Source organism: Clytia hemisphaerica, unplaced genomic scaffold, assembly GCF_902728285.1.
Source record: "Clytia hemisphaerica strain Z4C2 unplaced genomic scaffold, Clytia hemisphaerica genome assembly, whole genome shotgun sequence".
Classification (NCBI taxonomy): domain Eukaryota; kingdom Metazoa; phylum Cnidaria; class Hydrozoa; order Leptothecata; family Clytiidae; genus Clytia; species Clytia hemisphaerica.
In genome coordinates, this window is record NW_027104602.1 from 790,931 (window position 1) to 812,055 (window position 21,125).

The 21,125-nt window shown below is 35.7% G+C and overlaps 2 protein-coding genes across 2 annotated transcripts in view; both read right to left on the reverse strand.

Annotated features, from left to right (window-relative positions):
• LOC136824185 (uncharacterized) overlaps positions 1 to 21,125 on the reverse strand; it is a 31,090-nt gene that overhangs the window by 1,943 nt on the left and 8,022 nt on the right. Inside the window, exons 3-13 of the mRNA XM_067080362.1 lie at positions 9,161 to 9,230; positions 8,846 to 8,984; positions 7,848 to 7,997; positions 5,942 to 6,105; positions 4,914 to 5,035; positions 3,896 to 4,043; positions 2,969 to 3,131; positions 2,145 to 2,220; positions 1,138 to 1,207; positions 707 to 792; positions 171 to 294 (exon numbers count right to left, since the gene is read on the reverse strand). Coding sequence (XP_066936463.1) covers positions 171 to 294; positions 707 to 792; positions 1,138 to 1,207; positions 2,145 to 2,220; positions 2,969 to 3,131; positions 3,896 to 4,043; positions 4,914 to 5,035; positions 5,942 to 6,105; positions 7,848 to 7,997; positions 8,846 to 8,984; positions 9,161 to 9,230 — 1,312 coding nt within the window. The remainder of the gene's footprint in view (positions 1 to 170; positions 295 to 706; positions 793 to 1,137; positions 1,208 to 2,144; positions 2,221 to 2,968; positions 3,132 to 3,895; positions 4,044 to 4,913; positions 5,036 to 5,941; positions 6,106 to 7,847; positions 7,998 to 8,845; positions 8,985 to 9,160; positions 9,231 to 21,125) is intronic.
• LOC136824187 (short-chain dehydrogenase/reductase family 9C member 7-like) lies at positions 16,702 to 20,920 on the reverse strand. Its single transcript, XM_067080364.1, has 4 exons — positions 20,484 to 20,920; positions 20,074 to 20,256; positions 19,213 to 19,449; positions 16,702 to 18,767 (listed from the first exon to the last, which is right to left on the reverse strand). The coding sequence occupies exons 1-4, from the start codon at positions 20,836 to 20,838 to the stop codon at positions 18,535 to 18,537; spliced, it is 1,008 nt and encodes a 335-aa protein (XP_066936465.1). The 5' UTR covers positions 20,839 to 20,920; the 3' UTR covers positions 16,702 to 18,534.

Below are 21,125 nucleotides of genomic sequence, written 5' to 3' on the forward strand. Positions count from 1 at the left end.
CAAGCTTCCTAAAGTGCACTGTAAGGGTAGAAATCCGCAAAGATGAGAAAAATTGCACAGGGTGTAAAATTTCAATTTAGTATATTAAAGAACATTCTAACAACTTATCAAATTCCAAGGGCCGAAATCTACTGGGTCTCGTGATGAAGAAGAAAAGGAAAGTTTGTTACCTGGATGGGTAAAACCAGAATAATGAAATAATCGAATTCAATGCATCCGGAAGGTCCGTAAATTGTGAAGAGATAGCCACCACCAAGTAACACTAAAATAACTAAAAAACTGCGCGCCGATTTCCTAGAGAAGAAAATGGTAGTGAAATAATGATTTCTGTATGGCATAAACTATGGGACATTAGATTAGATTAGTTCTTTACTGGGGTTGATATTTTGAATAATTTCTTTAATTGGGAAGGAGTCCCAGTGGGGCTGTGAGAAGAGCTCAATCATCACAGTAATACCCAGTCTTCAATCCGATTTTATAGATTTTTCGCCTTTGTTTAGCCCCTTGACTTATCTCTTTTTTGTTTCTTTCGTTTTTCACACAGGTCTCTCATTGATAATAGTATTTATTATACTTGTATATATTGTATATTTACTGACGCAGACTAACCTGTATAAATAAATATAAATAATAATAATTGTCCTGTCTGAACAAGATTGAAGATTCAATGCTTCAACCCCGCGGCAACTTACACAGAAACACTAACCTTGAATTGACATATTCCTTGGTTGGATTAATGCGAAGTTTGGACCAAATAATCCACATTAAGTATGTCATCATGAACACATTCAACTGGAAACGCAAAAAAGTCAAATAGGTAAACAATTTCTCGAAGAAAACAATCGATTAGTTTATAGGACTTCAATGGCTAAATCTTGAGATATTTTATTTGAGTTTAAAATTCTGCTGATTCAGGGGTTTTCAGCGATTTTGGCCCTTTTATGCTGAATCAGCAAAATTTCAAACTTAAATACTACTCTTCAGGATCAAGCAAGACTGGGGCAAGACTGCCCTCGGACTAAAACCTTGAGAGTGAAATCAACTATAACTCGTTTTCTTTGCTTACTATTTAAGATGAATTCCAGAAAAATAATCATGCATGGGGCTACATGGGGTGTTTACAGTAAAAAAACTTACGGCCAGTAGAAATATTGCTGGACCTGTAACGATGAAATTATATTCGTGAGTGGAATGGTATGACCAACAGCTAAAAGAAAGAATGATAGTCAGGAAAATGTATAGCTTGAACTTAATTGGACTTAATTGTGTAGAATAGGTACCTTTTTTATAAGAACCAGTAAATTTTTGATGAGGCTTACTCGGCTGTTTTTTTCCCTTTGACACTTTGATCTTAAAATTGTTTTTGTTATTATTTCTAGGGCAAAACTGAGAATTTAAGGTTCAAAACCTTATATTTATTAATTTGAACCTTTTAATTTGTTTGAAATTCAACAAGTTCAGGCTAACCATCATTTTTATATCATACTTATTTCTTTTAGTCTTATTATTCTTATAATAGAAAGGAAGCACCTCCACACTAAAAGGAGATACCCCGTGGGTAAACTTGGGCAAAAGTAGGTGCTGGTATTCTTTATAAAAAGAAGATTGTACCCTCACTGGTACCTCAAGACAACGTCTATTATTTAAACTAGATGGATTTTAGATGGACGTTGAAGCAACGTTGTGTTAAATTAATATTTACTGTAACAAAATATGAAATGTGGAGATACCCGAGGGTGAAATTGGGCAAAAATAGGTGCTGGCATGTGCAGCCCAAGGGTCGGATTTTCAACTTTCCCAAGTCTCTCTAAGGGTCGCAAAGTACAGTAAAAATCAAAAGGGTCTCTCTAAAGGATCTCAATTTTTAAAGTGTTTCTTTAAAGGTTGAAATCTTCGACATTTATGGAAGAAATTTTTAAATCGGAAGCAAAATTGCCCAAAAAGTCTCTTTAATAAAAAGGGTCGCTTTTTTGGCAAATTTGAGAGAAAGTTTTTCAAAAAGTCTCTCTAAGGGTCACTTTCTTGGCAAAAGGGTAGGATTTGAGGGGTCTGGGCCGCACATACCCGTCATCCCTCAACCCTAGCCCCCCCCCTGGAGAGATACAAATCGTATCTGGCGCTCTAGCACAAAATAAATAGAATACCTTAGAAATTGATCAATTGGTGGATTATGCCAATTGAAGGGCAAGTATAAACCAAACACAACGAAATATGGAAATCCTAAAAAATGAAAGTCAAAACAATGTTGTATGCACAAGAGATACTTTATTCTGAGATAGTGTGTATGTCTAGTTGGGAGGGGGGACAGTAATTAGGGTCCCGAAATTGCATACCCTTACATTGCAAAGAAAATTTACCCACGTTTGAGTAAAATTATGACGAAAAATTGACCTTCACAGTGCATTCTCTTGAAAACATTTGTCCATTTTAAGGATTTAAATTTTTCTCCATTTTCTTAAACCCTGCTCACTTTTCACTCTACAGTGTGTACTTTCTCTCATTGCAACCTGTACACTGCACTTTGAAAAGCTTGAAACGCACACTTAAGAGCAGCACCTACGGTGTATCGCTTTCCTTAGTGCACCCCCCTCGAAGTTGAGCCACCCTTGTGTATGCCTTTAAATTGGTAGCTGGTTACCGTGAGTTTCCAGTCTAAAGATTGTGACTTCTTACGCAAACTTCTTATAATGGACGTATGGCACTTCAAACTCCTCTCAAGTCCCTTGGTTTACTATTCTTATTATTCTTATAGCGTTCACAAAAGGTGGTATCAACGACCTAATACTTTTAAATTTTCTCGTTTTTCGAATATAAAAATCCGGGGTGGTCAGTAAAAAGAGGTTGTAAATCTAGGGTGGTAAGTAAAACGAGAAAATTGAAAAAATCAAATCAGGGAGTCATCTTTTCCAAATAGGACATCCTCAAAATAATTTTTTTCTGGAATAGCTCAATATTAGTGGTTACTTACCCCACCCAGCGGCAATATACAACCAGATGTAAGACTTGTGAACTGTAAAGACGTTGAAGATTTGCCGGAATTGATAGAACAGCTCATTAAACATCCAAGTAATTTGTGACAAGAAGAAATAATAATGCACGACGTGTACCATACTACAGTCCACGTTATCTTCCTATTGATAAAAATAAAGAAATTTGTTGGTTAAAACAAAGTTTTTTTGCCTCAGATAAAAGTGAGAAAAAGTCATAGATTTATATAAAGCCCGAAGGGCTAGATGTCGTGCTTTAAGCCACCGCAGGCAAAAAAAATTCAATATCGGAAAAAATATTGTTGCTATTGTTTTCGAAAACCAGCGAAGCTTCTGATTGGTCAAACGCTGAAATTCTGATGTAATGCCACTTGACCTAGGTAGGATTTCCTAGCTAACTACGGCACATTTTTCAGCAAATGTACGACATCTAGCCTTTCGGGCTTTATAAATCTATGAGTAAAGTACGTATATTCATCTGGTAGTTATCGGCGGAGCTGGGAGTAAGGCATTCTGTCCCCTTTTCTATTTGCGCTAGACATGAAAGGTTTAATGGCTAGGGTGGAGTACCACACCTACTCTTAGCTCCCAGTAACTTACTGTATAGATCGGAATACCCAATCCAAGCTACTTATTCGCTGATTGGACTGTGACCGGGGCAATCGCGCAAGACCGCTCTTGGATTGCAAGACAAATACTCTTTCGAATGAGCTACCCGGTCTCTCATACATTTAGATGGAAATGGGATTCAAACAACACATTAGGCAAGATCTTTCGAAAGTTTTAGAATTTTGTTGAATTTGAAGACGAAATTATGGATTCAGGCAAAGACCTCAAATTATATGACTTCAGAGTGATTTTGTGTTTTTTCTGACATATTTATAAACATATAAAATGTATTATCATACCTGAATGCTTCGGTTCAGCATAGCCGTGAAAAAATTAGCATTGGTGTTACTGGAATAATTGAACAGCATGTAAAGTATAATGATATCATTGAAAGCAAAAGCAAGTAATAAATGTCGATGTAGCATCACTCTTTCATTCTTCATAGGACTAGAAATAAAAAAGAAAGTGAAAATGAAAACCTAAGAACGACAATTTTAAAGCATATTTTTAGCTGTAAATTGTCAATTATTCCCCAGTAAGTCTCAATAGATTCACAAAAAAAAAGCGATTTTATATATTCTATTCTTAGCTTTTTTGGGAAAATCATCCTAAAATATTCTTACAGCATTCTTAAGTTAGGATCCTAATTCAGACTAGATTAAACATTTAGTACATACGTCTCAAGCATAAAATGGCTTTTTTGTGAAAGGAGTGATCCTTCCTTGGGGGTAATTGACAATTTATAATTAAAAATGCTCTAAAAATGGCATTCTTAGCTTGAGTAGGAAAATTCCATGATGGTGATAGTCTTAGCATTATTCTTAATTTTTTGGCCATTTTCATCATGGACATTCTTATAAAGTATATTCTTATAAAAAAAGCGTGTAGCGTCACAGACCCGCTGGGAGTCCCACTGGAAACTTTGGTCAAACTCTTGTTCCCGGTGAAAAGTCCACTGGGAAATTGAATTTGATTTCATCCTCTTTTGAAACTCAATAGAAAAATCGTAGTTTTGTATGCTTGGAACGATAGAATTTCTATCGCGTTTGGCATTTTAATAGAAATGTTCACTCCACTTGTGAGAAAATGCTCCAGCGGGGCTGTGAGACAGGGGTGCGATAGTCAACTTGTCCGCGATGACATCTATAGTAGAGTCTCTTTAACTCGAACCTCCTTAACTCGAATGAGTTTTCTCATCCGTTGAGTTAACAATGCCTTATAAGCTTTACTCCATCATAACTTGAAATTTTCTTAACTCGAACAAATTTGTGTTCCCTGCCGTGGGTGTTTGAGTTATGGAGACTTAGCTGAACTTACATTAGAACCAGCAGAGCGATGAAAGCAGCCACACAAATGAATAAATCCAAGAAACGAAACGTCTTGTGAATTTTGTCGATTGCGTCTTGATGCCACCTAACATCTTCATTGTATTCAAATAACTAAAAAGAAAAAGGGTAAAGGAAGAGGATTTCATATACACCTGACTTCAAAAGCCGAAGTTGTAGTTGTGTGAATAAAAGAGAAAACTACAATCATGGACAAAACATTTGAGACATTTAAACACCGTGCAAATGATTTTTAAACGCGTTAAACTACAGTTGGAAAGTAGAGAGTTTTAACATGAGACTTAAGCTTTTAGGTTCTCAGGATTTAAAAGCTCAAATTTGCTCAAATAAAGCTTGAAATATAGCCTAGAAGCCACTGAACCCCTCCAAATTCGAAATATTCAAAGAAAGAAAGTGGAAGTGCTCAAAAAGGAATTCTCGCCCGAATTTTAAATTCTGAAATACATTAAAACACACTAAAATCTCAATATTTTTCGACCATGATTATAGGTATTTTGAATTTAGTTTATCAGCTCCGAAGTTTTAGGTTGTTTTTCACATTGAATTGGCACGGATGTGGAGTCATGAATTTTCTTCTAATAAATAGTAGAAAATGTTTTTAAAATGGTATACGTTGCCCACATCCTGCTAAGATTTTATCCGCTCGAACTCTCGGTTTTCGGGTATTCCGGCTCTAACTCATGCCTACATTTTCAGTGTGTTTAAAAGCACAGCCGACGAGCACGCAATTGAGGGAAATCGCAACAAATGGGTCAAGAAAATTACGAACGAAATTTCAAATAGGTCAAAATAAAACAGTTGACGCTCTATAATTCGATCTTCAAGGGGAATCAGATTTTAATCAAATAAGAGAGCTTATCGGATATTAGAGCGTGGTTTATGAGAGTTTCTTGTTGACGGGGACTTTAAATTTCATCGAATAAAGGAGCCTATCGAATAGAAGAATCTCGAATTAGAGAGCGTCAACTGTATTTAAAATGAATTTAAAAACACACTCACCCTTTTTGAAGACAGACCAAATTCTGACATGAACAATAATTGGTTCTCCTTAATGACGTCATCAGAGCCTTCAGGTCGTTTACATTTATCATTCATATCCGATAGATCATATTTCAATTGTACGTTCTTAATATCAACCACACACTGCGATTCAAATTTCTCTCCTAAAAGTTGATTAGTGGATCTTTCAGTAAGTAGTCATCTCGTCCCTGTGTATTCCAGGCTTTACTTACATTACTGATTGACACCAGAGAATACCCTAGCGCCATCAGGAAACAACAAGAAACTAATAACGCACAAAGAACGAGGTTGGTCGTCATTATGAAAGGGAGCCCAGCTGGCACACAACGTCGTTTTAACGTTCATCTAACATGATAGGGACGTTGTGAACATCAAATGAACGCTGAAGCAACATTGTGTGCCAGCTGGGAGCATTCGTAGACCAGCGTCCGAGATTCAAAAAAGGCCTTTAAAATGGTTTTCGTAGGGCACCCCTTAGATCAGGGCAAAATTTTGATATTATGCTCCTAATAGGTTGTAGAATTGACAAAACAAATTTGCCCTTCGAATCTCCTGCAGTTTTCGAGTGAATCGATTTTTAGTTAATCGATAGAGCTTATCAAGGGTCCCCCCTTTACTAACGGTTTTTTTGAAGTCTGAAAATCAAATATCTGAGACTACCAACGGATTCAGTGTGAAAAGTAGATAAAGAAAATGAGGTTATTTGTTAAGTTTCGACCACCTGGTGCCGAGAAATGGCATTTTTAAGGCCAAAAAACGACGTTTTTGGCGTTTTCCGATGACGTCAGCATTTTCCTATGAGCATTTTCAGAAAAAATCATTCCCACAGCTGGATAGCCCTGAATTAGTAGTATCCAAAAATGGTATGGTTTGTCAACTTTCAATGTATAGATCTCGAGATAATTCATTTTTAAGGTGGATAAATATGCTGAAAAACTGCTGACTCAGCAAAAAATATCGATAATTTTCAATATTTAAACTAAAATATCTCGAGATCTAGACATCGAAAGTTAACAAACCATACCATTTTTGGATACTACTAATTCAGGGCTATCCAGTTGTGGGAATGATTTTTTCTGAAAATGCTCATAGGAAAATGCTGACGTCATCGGAAAACGCCAAAAACGTCGATTTTTCGCCTTAAAAATGCCATTTCTCGGCACCAGGTGGTCGAAACTCAACAAATAACCCCATTTTCTTTATCTACTTTTCACGCTGAATCCGTTGGTATTCTCAGATATTTGATTTTCAGACTTCGAAAAAACCGTTAGTAAAGGGGGGACCCTTGATAAGTTCTATCGATTAACTAAAAATCGATTCACTCGAAAACTGCAGGAAATTCGAAGGGCAATTTTTTTTGTCAATTCTACACCCTATTAGGAGCATAAAATTAAAAATTTGCCCTGATCTAAGGGGTGCCCTACGAAGTGACACAATCCACTGCCTCGGCCGCTGGTCTATCGGTTTCGGTAAGCAATCGACTCTTTAAATTCGAATGTTTTCTACCATAATGACAGCAGATATTTGCTAAGTTAAATAACTTTCTTATAAGATCCTTAAGATCATATTAAAGTATGCACAAAACAAACACTCAGTTATCAAGAAGAATCTTTCCATAATGGAGGAAATAATATGACTTGATCAAACTTGAGAGATCTCTATTGACCACTTCTCACTTAGTTTGGTTTGTTTTTGTGATCTCGCTAAGTCTCACTTTTATTTTGATTTTCAGCTTGAAAACAAAGGTAAGAGACAAAAATTGGGGGCAAGATTGAGAAGATTTGTCTCCATTATTCTGTTTTTCAATGCAAATTCGCTAGACTAAACAAGACAAACCAAAACATAATGACATCACAATTAATTGGTCCATTGATACAGCACTTACCTGGATTTAAGAATCCCGGTCGGGTGCAATTAAGTGTTCTTTTTTGATCGATATGAGACCTTGGTATACACTGCCATGATACACGATCAATGAAATCTGGACAATGAGGTGGGTTGGCGTTAGGCGGTGCGCCTTCCACATATTGGATGTCTAAAACAGAAAATACATGTTGAGGAGGTCTTATTGGTAAAGGTCACCTCCCTAAATTTTCTGAAAAAGTTTTCTGAAAATCTTTTGGACCTACTTGGGTTTTCGACCTCGTTTTACTGACCACCCAAGATTTTCCACTTCATTTAACTGACCACCCGAAAAGCCAGACCCCCTGGATTTTTTATTTGCCAGACTACCCTGGACATCACATCTCCTCTACAAAGGGGGTACAGACTATTTCTGTGCTAACTGACCAAACTCCACCCACAAAAAGCAATATCCATCTTCTGTTTCTTTTTTGATTTTCGAGGCAGTTCAACTATAGCAGAATCTCATCCAAGGTCATCGACTGATTTTTTTAAAATTTTACCCGAGAATGCTCATTTTTGGTATTATTCTTCGGTCCTGAAAGATATGGTCTAAATTGAAAATGCTCTAAAATCAACAACTTTTGGCGTTTGTCCGGAAGACTATTGAAAATAATTAATTCTGAGATGCAACCTTGGTTCTTATAGAAAGTTTGGGTCATGATTTATATACATATTCTAATGCTCATTGTTTTGAGAAGTAAGTATGCAACCACAGTCGGAGGGAGGCGACCGGAAGGCTCCTCTTTCGATAGCCGACTACCCGAAAGTCAGGGAGGGCATCACTCTTTCTCCTTAGATTGCTCCACTTACCTTTGACCCTTCCCTTAATTGTTGAGCATAGAGCAGAGAGGCATCAAGTACAATTTTGTACGCAAGCTTTTGTATGACCCCGACTAGGATTTGAACTCACGACATTGCGCATCGCAGCTGGATGCTCTACCTTTAAGCTATGACCGTTTCACGAAAGTACAAACTTACCACTGAGTTGATTACCAAGCTGGAAGCATCTTCCATAAAGATGAACAAAGATCTTCAAACATTCATCATCAGTAATAGAAAGTAAAGAGCAATCCAAAAGATCTTTTATCTCTGGTTGTCCTTGCGCATAACACGTACTCTATGATAAGAAAAAAAAGGGAAATAATTTTAGTATCTTTTAAGAGGGTTTCTCTTTGACGGGAGCTGGGGATAAGAGTTCCAATTATAGAAAGATTCGAATAATACAAGTTCGATTAAGCGAGAATCTACTGTACATGCGGTTGTTGAGTTTGTTTAAAAATTACAATAACCTACCACGAGTAGAAGGGTAGAAACTATATGGAGTAGCTGCATCGCTTTTTCCTCTTCTTTTATTTTCTTTACCCTGTAGAAATTGAGAATTGAGAAATTAGTACGAAACAAGGTCATACCTGGAAGATAATAATACGCATTTTGCAGCGAAAAGGGGGGGGGTTCTTTTGATATTCTTGTATCTCAACGAAATCAATGAAAAGGTGTTTTACGAACTTCCATTCCAATTAGAAAAAAGTCTTTTCGGCGCCGTAAAAAAATATAAAAATATATGTTCAACAAACGGTAAAGAGGGAAAAAGTAAGCAATCGTTGATAACGATATATTACCAAAGGAAAGCAGGACGTTAGGATCTCAGGTTCTAAAAGCTCAAAAATGTTCCATTAAGGCTGAGAATATAGCCTGGAAGCCACTGAAACCCTCCGAAATCGAAAAATCCACTGGAACAAAGAGAGAGTACTGAAATCACAAATCTTGCCCGAGCTTTAAATTTTGAAAAACGTTAAAACACCTAAAATTGCCAATATATTTCGGCGCCGATTATAACAAATAACTCAACAATCAATCAACAAAAATCATAACGAAAATTGATCAACAACAAACAAACATAAGACTCACTACCAGCAAAGAGTGGGAAAGGTTTTTTCCTTTCTTTAATACCTAATCATACTATGGTATAGAGGTATTAATATTATAGAACAGAAAATAGTCCATAATAAAGCTCTCATTGATAGTATTAAATAGGTGAAAATAGACTAATAGACGTCCTGGTTTCGTTAAGAACAAATAATATTACTATTTCAAAACGTAGGTCTAAGAATCAAATTATTCTGGTTTTAATTTCAGGAGGATTCAGGTCTTATGTAATAATTTGTTTCAATCAAAGATTTTCTAATATTCAAATGTAAAAGATTGTAGCAAATGTAATGACTTGAAAAAATAGTTTCTTTGAGTTTTAGTGCTTATAATTAAATCAGAATTAGGCATATAAAGGTCATTGCGAGATATAGGTTTCAATTACTGCTTTGTAATCCTTTGCATCGTTAGCAAGTAATTAATCATCATATAATTGATAGATTAAAATGCTATACTATAGACTAATTATAAAATCAAATGAAATACATCATAAAGAAGGACTCTAAGAAAGAAAAAAAAAAGGAAAAATGACCAAGTTAAAATTTGTCAAATAGAGTTTGACATATCTACAAACATTTTAAAGATAAAGTCTACTTAACTTGTTAAATTCTCAATCTGAAATTTTCTACCTCAAATAACCGGAAAAATAAGACCAAATCTACTATTCACAAGATAATTAACCATTATGGATTCATAGTATGCACCATTGCAATGTCTTCTGACATTACATCAGAGCCCCAACAGCTGATTGGTTGTAAGTGACGCAACATCTGTTAAATACGTCACTTACAACTAATCAGCAGTTGTGTCCGTGGAAGACATTGCAATGGTGTATATCATGAATACAAAAAAATAATCTATTAGAGAAACCGTTTCACTTTGCAATAGGTCATTGATTTGTGTACAGTGTATCCCAAAAGAGCGGACAAAGTTTTATATAAAGAAAAATCCTCATAATTTATGCCAAATCTTATGACTTGTATACTTTAATATTTCAATCAATTTTTTGGGACAAATTGTATAGGGTAAGAAGGTCAGTTCTATAAAAATCTCAGACATTGGAAAGTTTAATTATCAATAGATAAATCACTAAGAGGAACGCATTTTCTATAGCCTTTGTTCACACAAGGGAGACCCGCAAATAAAGCAGCCTTATTTCTAGAACAAAGTTCTGTTTGACTTTTCGTTCTAGGAGCAAAGCGGATCTACTTCGCGAGGTAGGTCTCCCTTGCTTTCCACTAGACTGAAAAAAAGTTCCATACCGTGAACGGAGGCTAAAGGGAAATCGTCCGTTGTCATGATTATTACTCATTTTTTTAAAAAAGAAACCAGGTTCCGAGACAAAAGCAAACACAAACGTTTCTATTCAATGATATGTTAAATTAAGCTGTATACTTTTTTTTTCCGGACATGCTGTATTATTTTAGAGTTTTCTTTCTCACAAAGAGACATTCACCAGCTATTTTGAATTATTTAAAATAGGCAACATACCAAATGGCATTAGCAATCTATTGCATATTGTTTATGGTTATAAGCGGATGAACTGCGCTGCATGGATCCCAAGATTAATAAGTCCCTCTTTTAATAAGGTATGTATACAGGAAAGGCAAGGTATATCTATCGTAATACTAAACCTTGATGATTCCCTTGTAAGAAAAATTCATTCAAGTTTCTTATAAGTGGAATCACCAAGCAAACACGTGTTTTTTATATAAGAAAAAACTACATAAGGCTTTGTAGGCCAAAATGTTAAGAACAGGTTTAGAACATTCTAAGACTTAACAGACTCTAAAACACCCGATTTCTTAGGAAAATGAACAAAAATGCTCTCAAAGCGGTGGAAATAAGAACACTTTCAGAACATTAAAATTCAAAAAATTAGCATCCGAAGGCTTAAACCTGGATGTTCTGATTAAAAAAACGTGCCATACAAGGTTCCTGAAGGTTTGGGAATATATTTAATAATATTTGTTGTATACGATTGTTATCAAAACTTTCATAAGAAGGTGACTAACCCGTATAACAGTTCTCCAAATTTTATGAAGAATGAAAAGTTTTTAAATAAATTAACATAAAAAACATCAACCAAAAATTAGTGCAGTCGTTCATATATGTCATCATATATGTAACCTTTGAAAAGTTATAAAAAATGCACCGAAAGAAAGCATTAAAGTCACGTATCCCAGTAGAGATATCCATGGGAATTTCAAAAGTATTCTATTCAATTTTCAAAGTTAGATTAGTCTCGTCATAGGGGGCTGGTGCACCCCCTATGCACCCGGTCTAAGATATAGGGGTCGTAGAAGAAAGTCACAGGTAAGAAATAAAGTCATTAAAAGACGACACAAGGGATCAATTTATCAATTTATAATAGTATTTATTTTTAGTATTTATGTCATTTTATCTAATTTTTATCTTGAGTGTGTGTCTTGAGGTGTGATGTGAAGCGAGTGTACGATTTGGGTGAGAGGAGTGACGTTGATAGCAGTTGTAAATTTTTATTTATTTAACTGATGTATGCTCCTCTTTAAATATTAATAAATGAAATGAAATGAAATCACGGAGATTACTCATATTCAGATCGCGTACAAAATTATAAGAACAAACTATATAAGAACATCAGGCTTTGATGGCGAAAGTATTAAGAAAAAGATAATAAGAATATTTTAAGGCTTTAAGGGCTCCCTAAAATGCACAATTTCTTAAGAAAAGTGAACAAAATTACTAAAAAGTAGTGAAATTGAGAACATTTTAAGGTTACTTTTGAGGCATAAAACTTCAAAAATATTCTTATAAAAAGACAAGTATTTGCTAAAAGACACAGCTAAGCATTACCGTAAGATCCTCATAAAGGGTACATTACTTGACATCATTTTTTTTTATGGACAGGAAACACTTTTATATATGTTTATAGTTTATACTCGACATGACTGATACAAAAGCTAGCATTTCCGTTAGAAAGTCTCGCGCATCTAGTTTATCAATGAATTGATTATGTTCAACAATTGTCTTTTACACACCCTAGAAAATATGGCTCATTGGACTGCTGGTATGCATTCTAATGGGGGGGGGGGTAAGGGTTTGACGGTATGGTGGTATTAGCCCATTTTACATCGGTGTTTCGATGTTACACCCCTGACACGCTGGGACCCAGCCCAACTGGAAGATTCGGCAAAAATCTCGTCCCCGATGGGAAGAATACCCTACAATGTCATCTCCACTAGGGAATTCATTTTAATTTCATCCACATTCAAAATTCAACGATATTAGACCTTTTTTTATCGATGTTTTCGATGTTTGAAGGAAAAATTCATAGTATTCCAGTCTCAAATATGCCATGAGATGACAAAATGGAGATTTTTAGTATATTTCATGTCGGTTATGACGGCGATCCAAGTAAAAACGTCGGTATTTCCGTGCTCGCGATCCTCAGGGTATGTGAAGGTCTATCAACTTCAGAGGAAAATCATATTATGGTTTGACAAAGAGGGAGAGACCGTTTTGTTCTGAGTACTCGTTTAACTTTCTTGTCACCTGGTCAAATGTAAGATGACATGATAAGATGACTGAGCAAAAAGAATTCATTAAAGCCTTGCCGGGAAAAATCGATAACTTAGGAACCAGCTGACAAAATCAAATACCTTCTACATAAATTGAACAAATTAAAGATTAATTGATTTTGTGAATCATATCTTCAAGCGTAATTATTAATTGTATACAATCAAAGGTAGTTAAAATACACCTTTCGGCGGTAGCCGCCAATTGCCGCGGGCATTTTTTGTCCATTTTACCACCTTAAAACCGTCCCAGTTTTTTTTTTCGCACCTAAAGACAATAGAAAAAATAATGTGTCAAAAAAGGATTGTATTGAGTTTAGGGGGATAATTAAATAGTTAAGTGGCACGCGCCTGACCGCGCAACTACGTCGAAAAGGTGCATATGACAGCATTGAAAATCTATGGCTGGAGCGAATCACTCAAAATTTTATATTCAACGATTTAAACAACTTAGATCATCTTTTCAAACAACTACAGTGGAACCTCCATAACTCGACCATTTCCTTAACTCGAACAAGTTCTCAGGTCCCTTCAGCTAACAATGCCTTACCTTACTCCATAACTCGAAATTTCCCTAACTCGAACAAACTTGTGTTCCCCGTGAGTGTTTGAGTTATGGAGACTTCACTGTACTACCGTAGAGAGTGGCTAAACTCTATCATTCCCGGTAAAACTTTCCCTACACATTTTCAGATATTATATGTACCGAGAAAAGGATTTTTCTGAAGGCTACAAGAGGCGATAAGAAAGTTAAGCCATGAATGACCAAGTTTACCCATCTTACGGTAGTGTATTAGGTATAAAAGTTTTTCACCAAGAAAATAAGTCAAAATTTGCCCAAGTTTCCAAATTTTGCAAAATAATGTTCAAAAATCAACAAGTCACTAAGAATCCGTTCTAAACACCATATGTATACAAGTCAAATGTCAATGTACAAATGAATGACGGATGAAAGTTGAATAAGCAGTTCTTTGACGCTCAAACGGTTCTAAATTAAGCCTCTAAAATGACGACTACTTTAATAGCATCTATATCTACGACTTGATTACTAGTCATTAGTGATTAACATAGAGGGCTAATTCATACCTTTAATCTTTTGTTTTTATAACTAAATGCCTGCTCGCTGTTTGATACTTCCTGAGAGGTAATACATTCTTTTTTATAAGAACCATAATATTTTTGCTAAGACTCGGCTATTCTTATTTGTTTAGTCTTTTACCTTGAATTGTTCTTATATTGTTCTTACCCTGTTCTATTTTTTTCTTTCTAGGGATTGACTAAGTTATGCTTTATATCATTGACTCTTCGAATTTTCCGAAGCTTAGATTTGTTCTTAACTTGATCATACTTTTTGACGTTTCTGAGACTGCTCATTATTCTCAATAAATTGTTCTTAAAAGAAAAGAGGGTGATCAATGTAGGTTTTAATTTGATGTTTTTACCATGATCAAATAAGGGTATACACGTTTTTCATAAGAACAAAATATATAGGAGCATAAGGTTTCGTTGGCCAAAATCTTAAGAACAAGGTAAGAACATTTTAAGCCTTTGCGGACTCTAAAACACTCACAATGAAAATGGACAAATACTCACATTATGTTGAAAATATGAACATTTTTAGGCTTTAAAAATAAAAAAAAGTAGGAATATCCGAAGGCTTTAAAAATTTTGAATGTTCTTATAAAAAACGTGTAGGAGTATGATTTTGCGTGGTGGATTACAATAACGGAAATTTTACAACCAATCACTTGATCACACAATCATCAAAACAAGAGTATATTTATCACTCATTTAATATTCTACCTAGAAACTTATAAATTTTATCTCGTACAACGCCCTCCAACTCTGGTAAAAAGCCCTTAAAGTTTGATGGTTAAAAAATAGCGAGCGACACGAATTGGGCACAACTAAAGCAAATACACTTCAAAATCTTCAACCTTTTTTTAACCTGATTTCCACTCAACTACTTTGAAGTCCTTATAGCTTTAAAGTTCCTGATCAGATGTAAGACTTGGGATTTGATCAGAAATTTATCGAAGAATCCGTTCAATAACGTTCAACTTCATTCAACATGGCGCATTATTGCTTCAAACAGAGAAGGAAAAGCTCTATTTCATGTTTTTTATAAGATATCTGTGGTGGTACCATATACTTCAAGAATCACTATTACATAAATACCAGAAACATCAACCTTACAAACAGAATCACTAGGACATTCAACCTTACAAACAGAATCACTAGGACATTCAACCTTACAAACAGAACATAGGACATCAACCTTAAAACAAATCACTAGGACATTCAACCTTACAAACCCAGAATCAATAGGACACACCTTACAAACAGAATCACTAGGACATTCAACCTTACAAACAGAATCACTAGGACATTCAACCTTACAAACAGAATCACTAGGACATTCAACCTTACAAACAGAATTCATCACTAGGACATTCAACCTTACAAACAGAATCACTAGGACATTCAACCTTACAAACAGAATCAATAGGACATTCAACCTTACAAACAGAATCAATAGGACATTCAACCTTACAAACAGAATCACTAGGACATTCAACCTTACAAACAGAATCACTAGGACATTCAACCTTACAAACAGAATCACTAGGACATTCAACCTTACAACAGAATCACTAGGACATTCAACCTTACAAACAATCACTAGGACATTCACCTTACAAACAGAATCACTAGGACATTCAACCTTACAAACAGAATCACTAGGACATTCAACCTTACAAACCCAGAATCAATAGGACATTCAACCTTACAAACAGAATCACTAGGACATTCAACCTTACAAACAGAATCACTAGGACATTCAACCTTACAAACAGAATCACTAGGACATTCAACCTTACAAACAGAATCAATAGGACATTCAACCTTACAAACAAACAGGACATTCACCTTACAAACAGAATCACTAGGACATTCAACCTTACAAACAGAATCACTAGGACATTCAACCTTACAAACAGAATCACTAGGACATTCAACCTTACAAACAGAATCACTAGGACATTCAACCTTACAAACAGAATCAATAGGACATTCAACCTTACAAACAGAATCAATAGGACAATCGATCTAGCAGCAGAACCACCAGGACAATCAACAATCAATTCCAGCAGCAGAACCACCAGGACAATCAATCTAACAAACAGAATCACCACAACATAGATAAGCATGTGTTAATATCTTGAGTCATATTTTTAAGCTTTACTTAAGATTCATAAAACAAAACTGAATCTGACTATACTGAAACCAATATTTTGTCGATAAAATGCATACGATAGGGAGTAGAGGGAAAAATAAAACGAAATCAAATTAACTAAATAATCATTTTTGCAAAAAAAGCTATTCGTTGAACATTGGGAAAAATATACAAACCAAAAGAATACCAAATTACTAAATTCTAAATTTATAACTCAAAATAAAGACAAAGGTGCTTAATTTAGCCTGTGTTTGACCCACATACATGCTGCTTTACTGACGTCAAACACAAGTCGGGGTATGTTATAAATAAATGTCAAAGAGCAAATAAATACAAGTTGCTTTGCTAGATCTTAAAACACTTGAAGTCAATATAATTATATGTGGTTCAGTCATACCGGACAAAGTTTACATGAGCACACGAGCATACATTTAATATGTAGAGTGAAAGAGATCGGTTATATATAATGTTAATAGGTTTAATAAACTGTCGAACGTGCTAACCGCACTGGGCTCAACTTCAGTGTTTTTAAATAATTTGTAGGCCCAATTGTAAAATTGTAACCAATTTCAACTAAAAACTCATGACCACCCCCTTAAAATGGAAATTATAAAATAATGAAAACCATCCACAGGGATTAGCCCTTGAAGTCTCTGCCTAAAAGTTTTAGCCTCGTTTTGGCGAAAACTTGTGACCACGCCCTTGAAAATGGAAATTTTGAAAAAATGAAAAAACCGCCACCAGGGATTCGCCCAAGTATCAAGTGTGCAAAATTTCGGCCAAATCTGATCATTTTTGAAGTCTCCAGCCTGCCCCAAAGTTTTAGCCTCGTTTTGGCAAAAACTCGTGACCACGCCCTTAAAAATGAAAATTTTCAAAAAATGAGAAAAAACACCCCCAGATATTCACCCAAGGAACAAGTGTGCCAAATTTCAACCAAACCCGATCATTTTTGAAGTCTCCAGCCTGCCCCAAAGTTTTAGCCTCGTTTTGGCGAAAACTCGTGACCACGCCCTTAAAATGAAAATTTTCAAAAAATGAAAAAAACACCCCCAGATATTCACCCAAGGAACAAGTGTGCCAAATTTCAACCAAATCCGATCATTTTTGAAGTCTCCAGCCTGCCCCAAAGTTTTAGCCTCGTTTTGGCGAAAACTCGTGACCACGCCCTTAAAAATGAAAATTTTCAAAAAATGAAAAAAATGCCCCCAGATATTCACCCAAGGAACAAGTGTGCCAAATTTCAACCAAATCCGATCACTTTTGAAGTCTCCAGCCTGCCCCAAAGTTTTAGCCTCGTTTTGGCGAAAACTCGTGACCACGCCCTTAAAAATGGAAATTTTCAAAAAATGAAAAAAGAACCTCCAGATATTCACCCAAGGAACAAGTGTGCCAAATTTCAGCCAAATCGAACAATTTTTGAAGTCTCCAGCCTGCCCCAAAGTTTTCGGACAGACATACATACACACACACACACACATACATTGTCAGATTCTAGCTCAACTGAAGCTGAGAATAGGTGACGTGGTGTGATAAGTATTAGGGTATCTTTAGAAAAGGGAGGCGGGCGCTCAAAATTGACGGCGTCCTCTTTGGCGGGATCTTCTTGGTTGACCGTTTAGAAATCCAACCAAGGGGAAAGAAAATATTTTCCTTGAGTTGTTGTTTTGGAGAAGACTGTGGTTTGCTATTTTGCCCGACTTAAGCCTTTTGCCTCCAAAATAAACCGAATACCCGCCCGCTTTCTTCTACTAAAACAACCTACTAGTAGTATAGGTTTTAAAATCAATGGTTTTTGTTGAGTCAACACATTTCAAATTTGAAATTTCAACTTTCTTGATGTGATTTAACCAGATGTTATAAAAAAAGTGCGCGGAGCGATATGAATAACACCATTAAAAACTGTTAATAATATACGAGAAAATTCCTAAATATGTAATTTTAACTTATCTTCGTCCAAATCGATCTACTATTGGTTCGAGCTGTGGGAAAATGGAATATGCAAACGATTGATAATATGAAACTGGCAGACATGCTAGAATCTTGTAAATCCACGAATAAGGTCCAACTGTGTATGTTATGTGAGGGTTAGATGACATGATAGCGTGATTGACTTTTGATACGACTTGAGCAGTTCCTTCAGGTACTAGATTAATTTTCTTTACCAAATTGTTCAAATCTATGAAGAAAAAATAGACGGACGAGGAGTTGCTGAGCATCATTCAGGACGACCCTGTTGACGCACCCGACAGTCCCTCAGCCACATCGGAAACCTTTTGTCCGGTGTTAATTTTTCGAACTTCTTGACACCTGACACGTATGTTTCAAAAATAATTCACACCAGACGCACTGGACTCGAGTCCAGTGTTGAGATTGTCCGGTGTTAAAAAGTATCTGCATCCGACACCGGAGTTGACGTGTCCGAAGTTCGGAACGTCGATAGGGTCGTAATTCAGGAGTTTCCTTTCAAGGCATTTAATTTTTTAAACTCGAAAAATTCAAGAAAATGCTTTCAAAAATTCAAAATAGTGGAATGCGATTTTTTTCGAATGCTTAAAACCTTTTACACTTTGGTAAAATAAGAGCCGTTCCAAATGATGCATCATACAAAAAAAGTAAATTACATTTGGTCAAATTCGGGCCATATCTTTGTTTGATATCATCACTTTGTTTATTGAAATCGTCCTCCCATTGTTTACGTTGTATCTCAGGGTTTATGATATTAGTTTTTTGACCAGTTGGGCGAATTATGTGCACAGAGATTCCTTCATGGACAACCTCTTCCATTAAGCAGTAAGAGAAGGCTTCGATGGCATGTTTGGAGATTGTGTAGCATCCTGCATATGAAAATGGCAAGGTACCTAGAACAAAAGAGAGAGCATCGCTTTGGCAAAATCTGGAAACGGTGCAGATATTCTTTGAGCCGCGGGGAGAAGGGAGAGGCTCCGATTGTCAACAGAAGCTACAATCTCTTAAGGAAGGAAAAAAGGAATCTCTTATACCCTCAAAAAGATAAAAACATGCACATTACTTATGCTATCAGGTATAGGACGAAAGGTACATGATGCAGAATCTATGTTCGGTACTCAGACATCTTAGATATCTTAAGTGGGCGTTCAATGAAAGTTTTCCCTTTCAGAAAGGGCGTCAGAGCATTTTTTTTATGTCCGAATACCGGGCCAAAATACTCAATCTAAGATTGAGTTTTTGAAGCCCAATCCAAAATATAAAAGATATTTTCTATCAACATTAAATTTGTTTGTTGTTTACAAACAAAAATATCTAATATTCAAGATATTTTTGGGAACTTCGCTTTCTGAACACAAACCAAACCCCCATGCCGGCTTCATCAATATACAGCTTTGCTGAGAAAATTCCCTTTCAGGCATATTAGAAGCTCAATCTAAGTTTACAAAAACGACCCCAGCTGAAAGTGCTTAGAAAAATCACCGGACGTTTATTTGAAGTTAAACAATAGTCCATACCAGCGGAGCTTGACATATTGACGATTCTCCCTTTAGTTTTGGTCAACAAAGGAAGCATTGCTTTTGTTGTGCGAGCCATCCCCCAAAAATTGACATCCATAACTTTTTCTAAATCTTCCATACTTTGCCAACTGATTCTTCCAAGTCTCTGAATTCCAGCGTTATTGACAACTGCGTATAGTCCTAGAAAAGTAAGAATAACAAAGTTCAATTCCATAAAACCTTAGTCCATCAAAGATCAGACCTCTATGCTACAACACTTTTTTCTCATTATACATCATACGCTGTTATAAGGTGGTTAGTAAAATGAGGTCGAAAATCCAGGGTGGTCAGAAAAATGAAGGGGGGGGGGGTCGTCTTTCACATAGGGGAAATAGCCAAAAAAACAAAAAGTGTGAATTCATGCCAACCATCATTCCCAGTCTTTTCTTCAATGAATTTCCTCGCATTTTCAACATCTTCATTTTTCGTGACATCCATCAAAAAAGCGAACCCATCGAAATCTTTATTCTTTTCCAATCTGTCAACACCCTCTTGGGTTAAACATCCAGCGAAAACTTCACACTTCGATTCCACTAAATCCAAAGCAATTGCAAGACCAAATCCTGAATCACAGCCAGTAACTAAAACATATTTTGTTTTCCCATAGTGTGAGTTACCTAGCACGTTTGCAAGTAATTTCAAGTTATGCCAGATAATCGCAGTGCATATTACAGTGAAAATTGCAACCAAACGATAGTCTTCCAAGAAATCAACAAAATGCATTTTTGTTACAATTTACACGTCCTACAATGATTTATCTTACGTTCACTTAAAGTGAAAGAGAAATACCATTTCTATTTAACTGTGGCTTATAATAACCGTTTTCTGAACGTAATCAATTTTGAAAAAATTAATCTCATTATATATGTTTTTTTTTTTTTTTTTATAAGCAAGTGTCTGCCCCTTGGTCAAGCTCGTGTATGCTTAAGTTTTCAAAGCATCCAGGCGTAGCTTATGCTTATTATATGCTTATGAATCATGCTTATGATTCACCCCGAGCTAAGTTTTTA

What these genes read in the sequence shown, in the direction of transcription:
- LOC136824187 (XM_067080364.1), bottom strand. Translation starts at nt 20,838, where the DNA reads ATGCATTTTGTTGATTTCTTGGAAGACTATCGTTTGGTTGCAATTTTC. An exon ending in AGAAAAGACTGGGAATGATG is followed by an intron (nt 20,257 to 20,483) that starts GTTGGCATGAAT and finishes TTACTTTTCTAG; the next exon opens with GACTATACGCAGTTGTCAAT. An exon ending in TGGCCCGAATTTGACCAAAT is followed by an intron (nt 18,768 to 19,212) that starts GTAATTTACTTT and finishes TTTTCTTCATAG; the next exon opens with ATTTGAACAATTTGGTAAAG.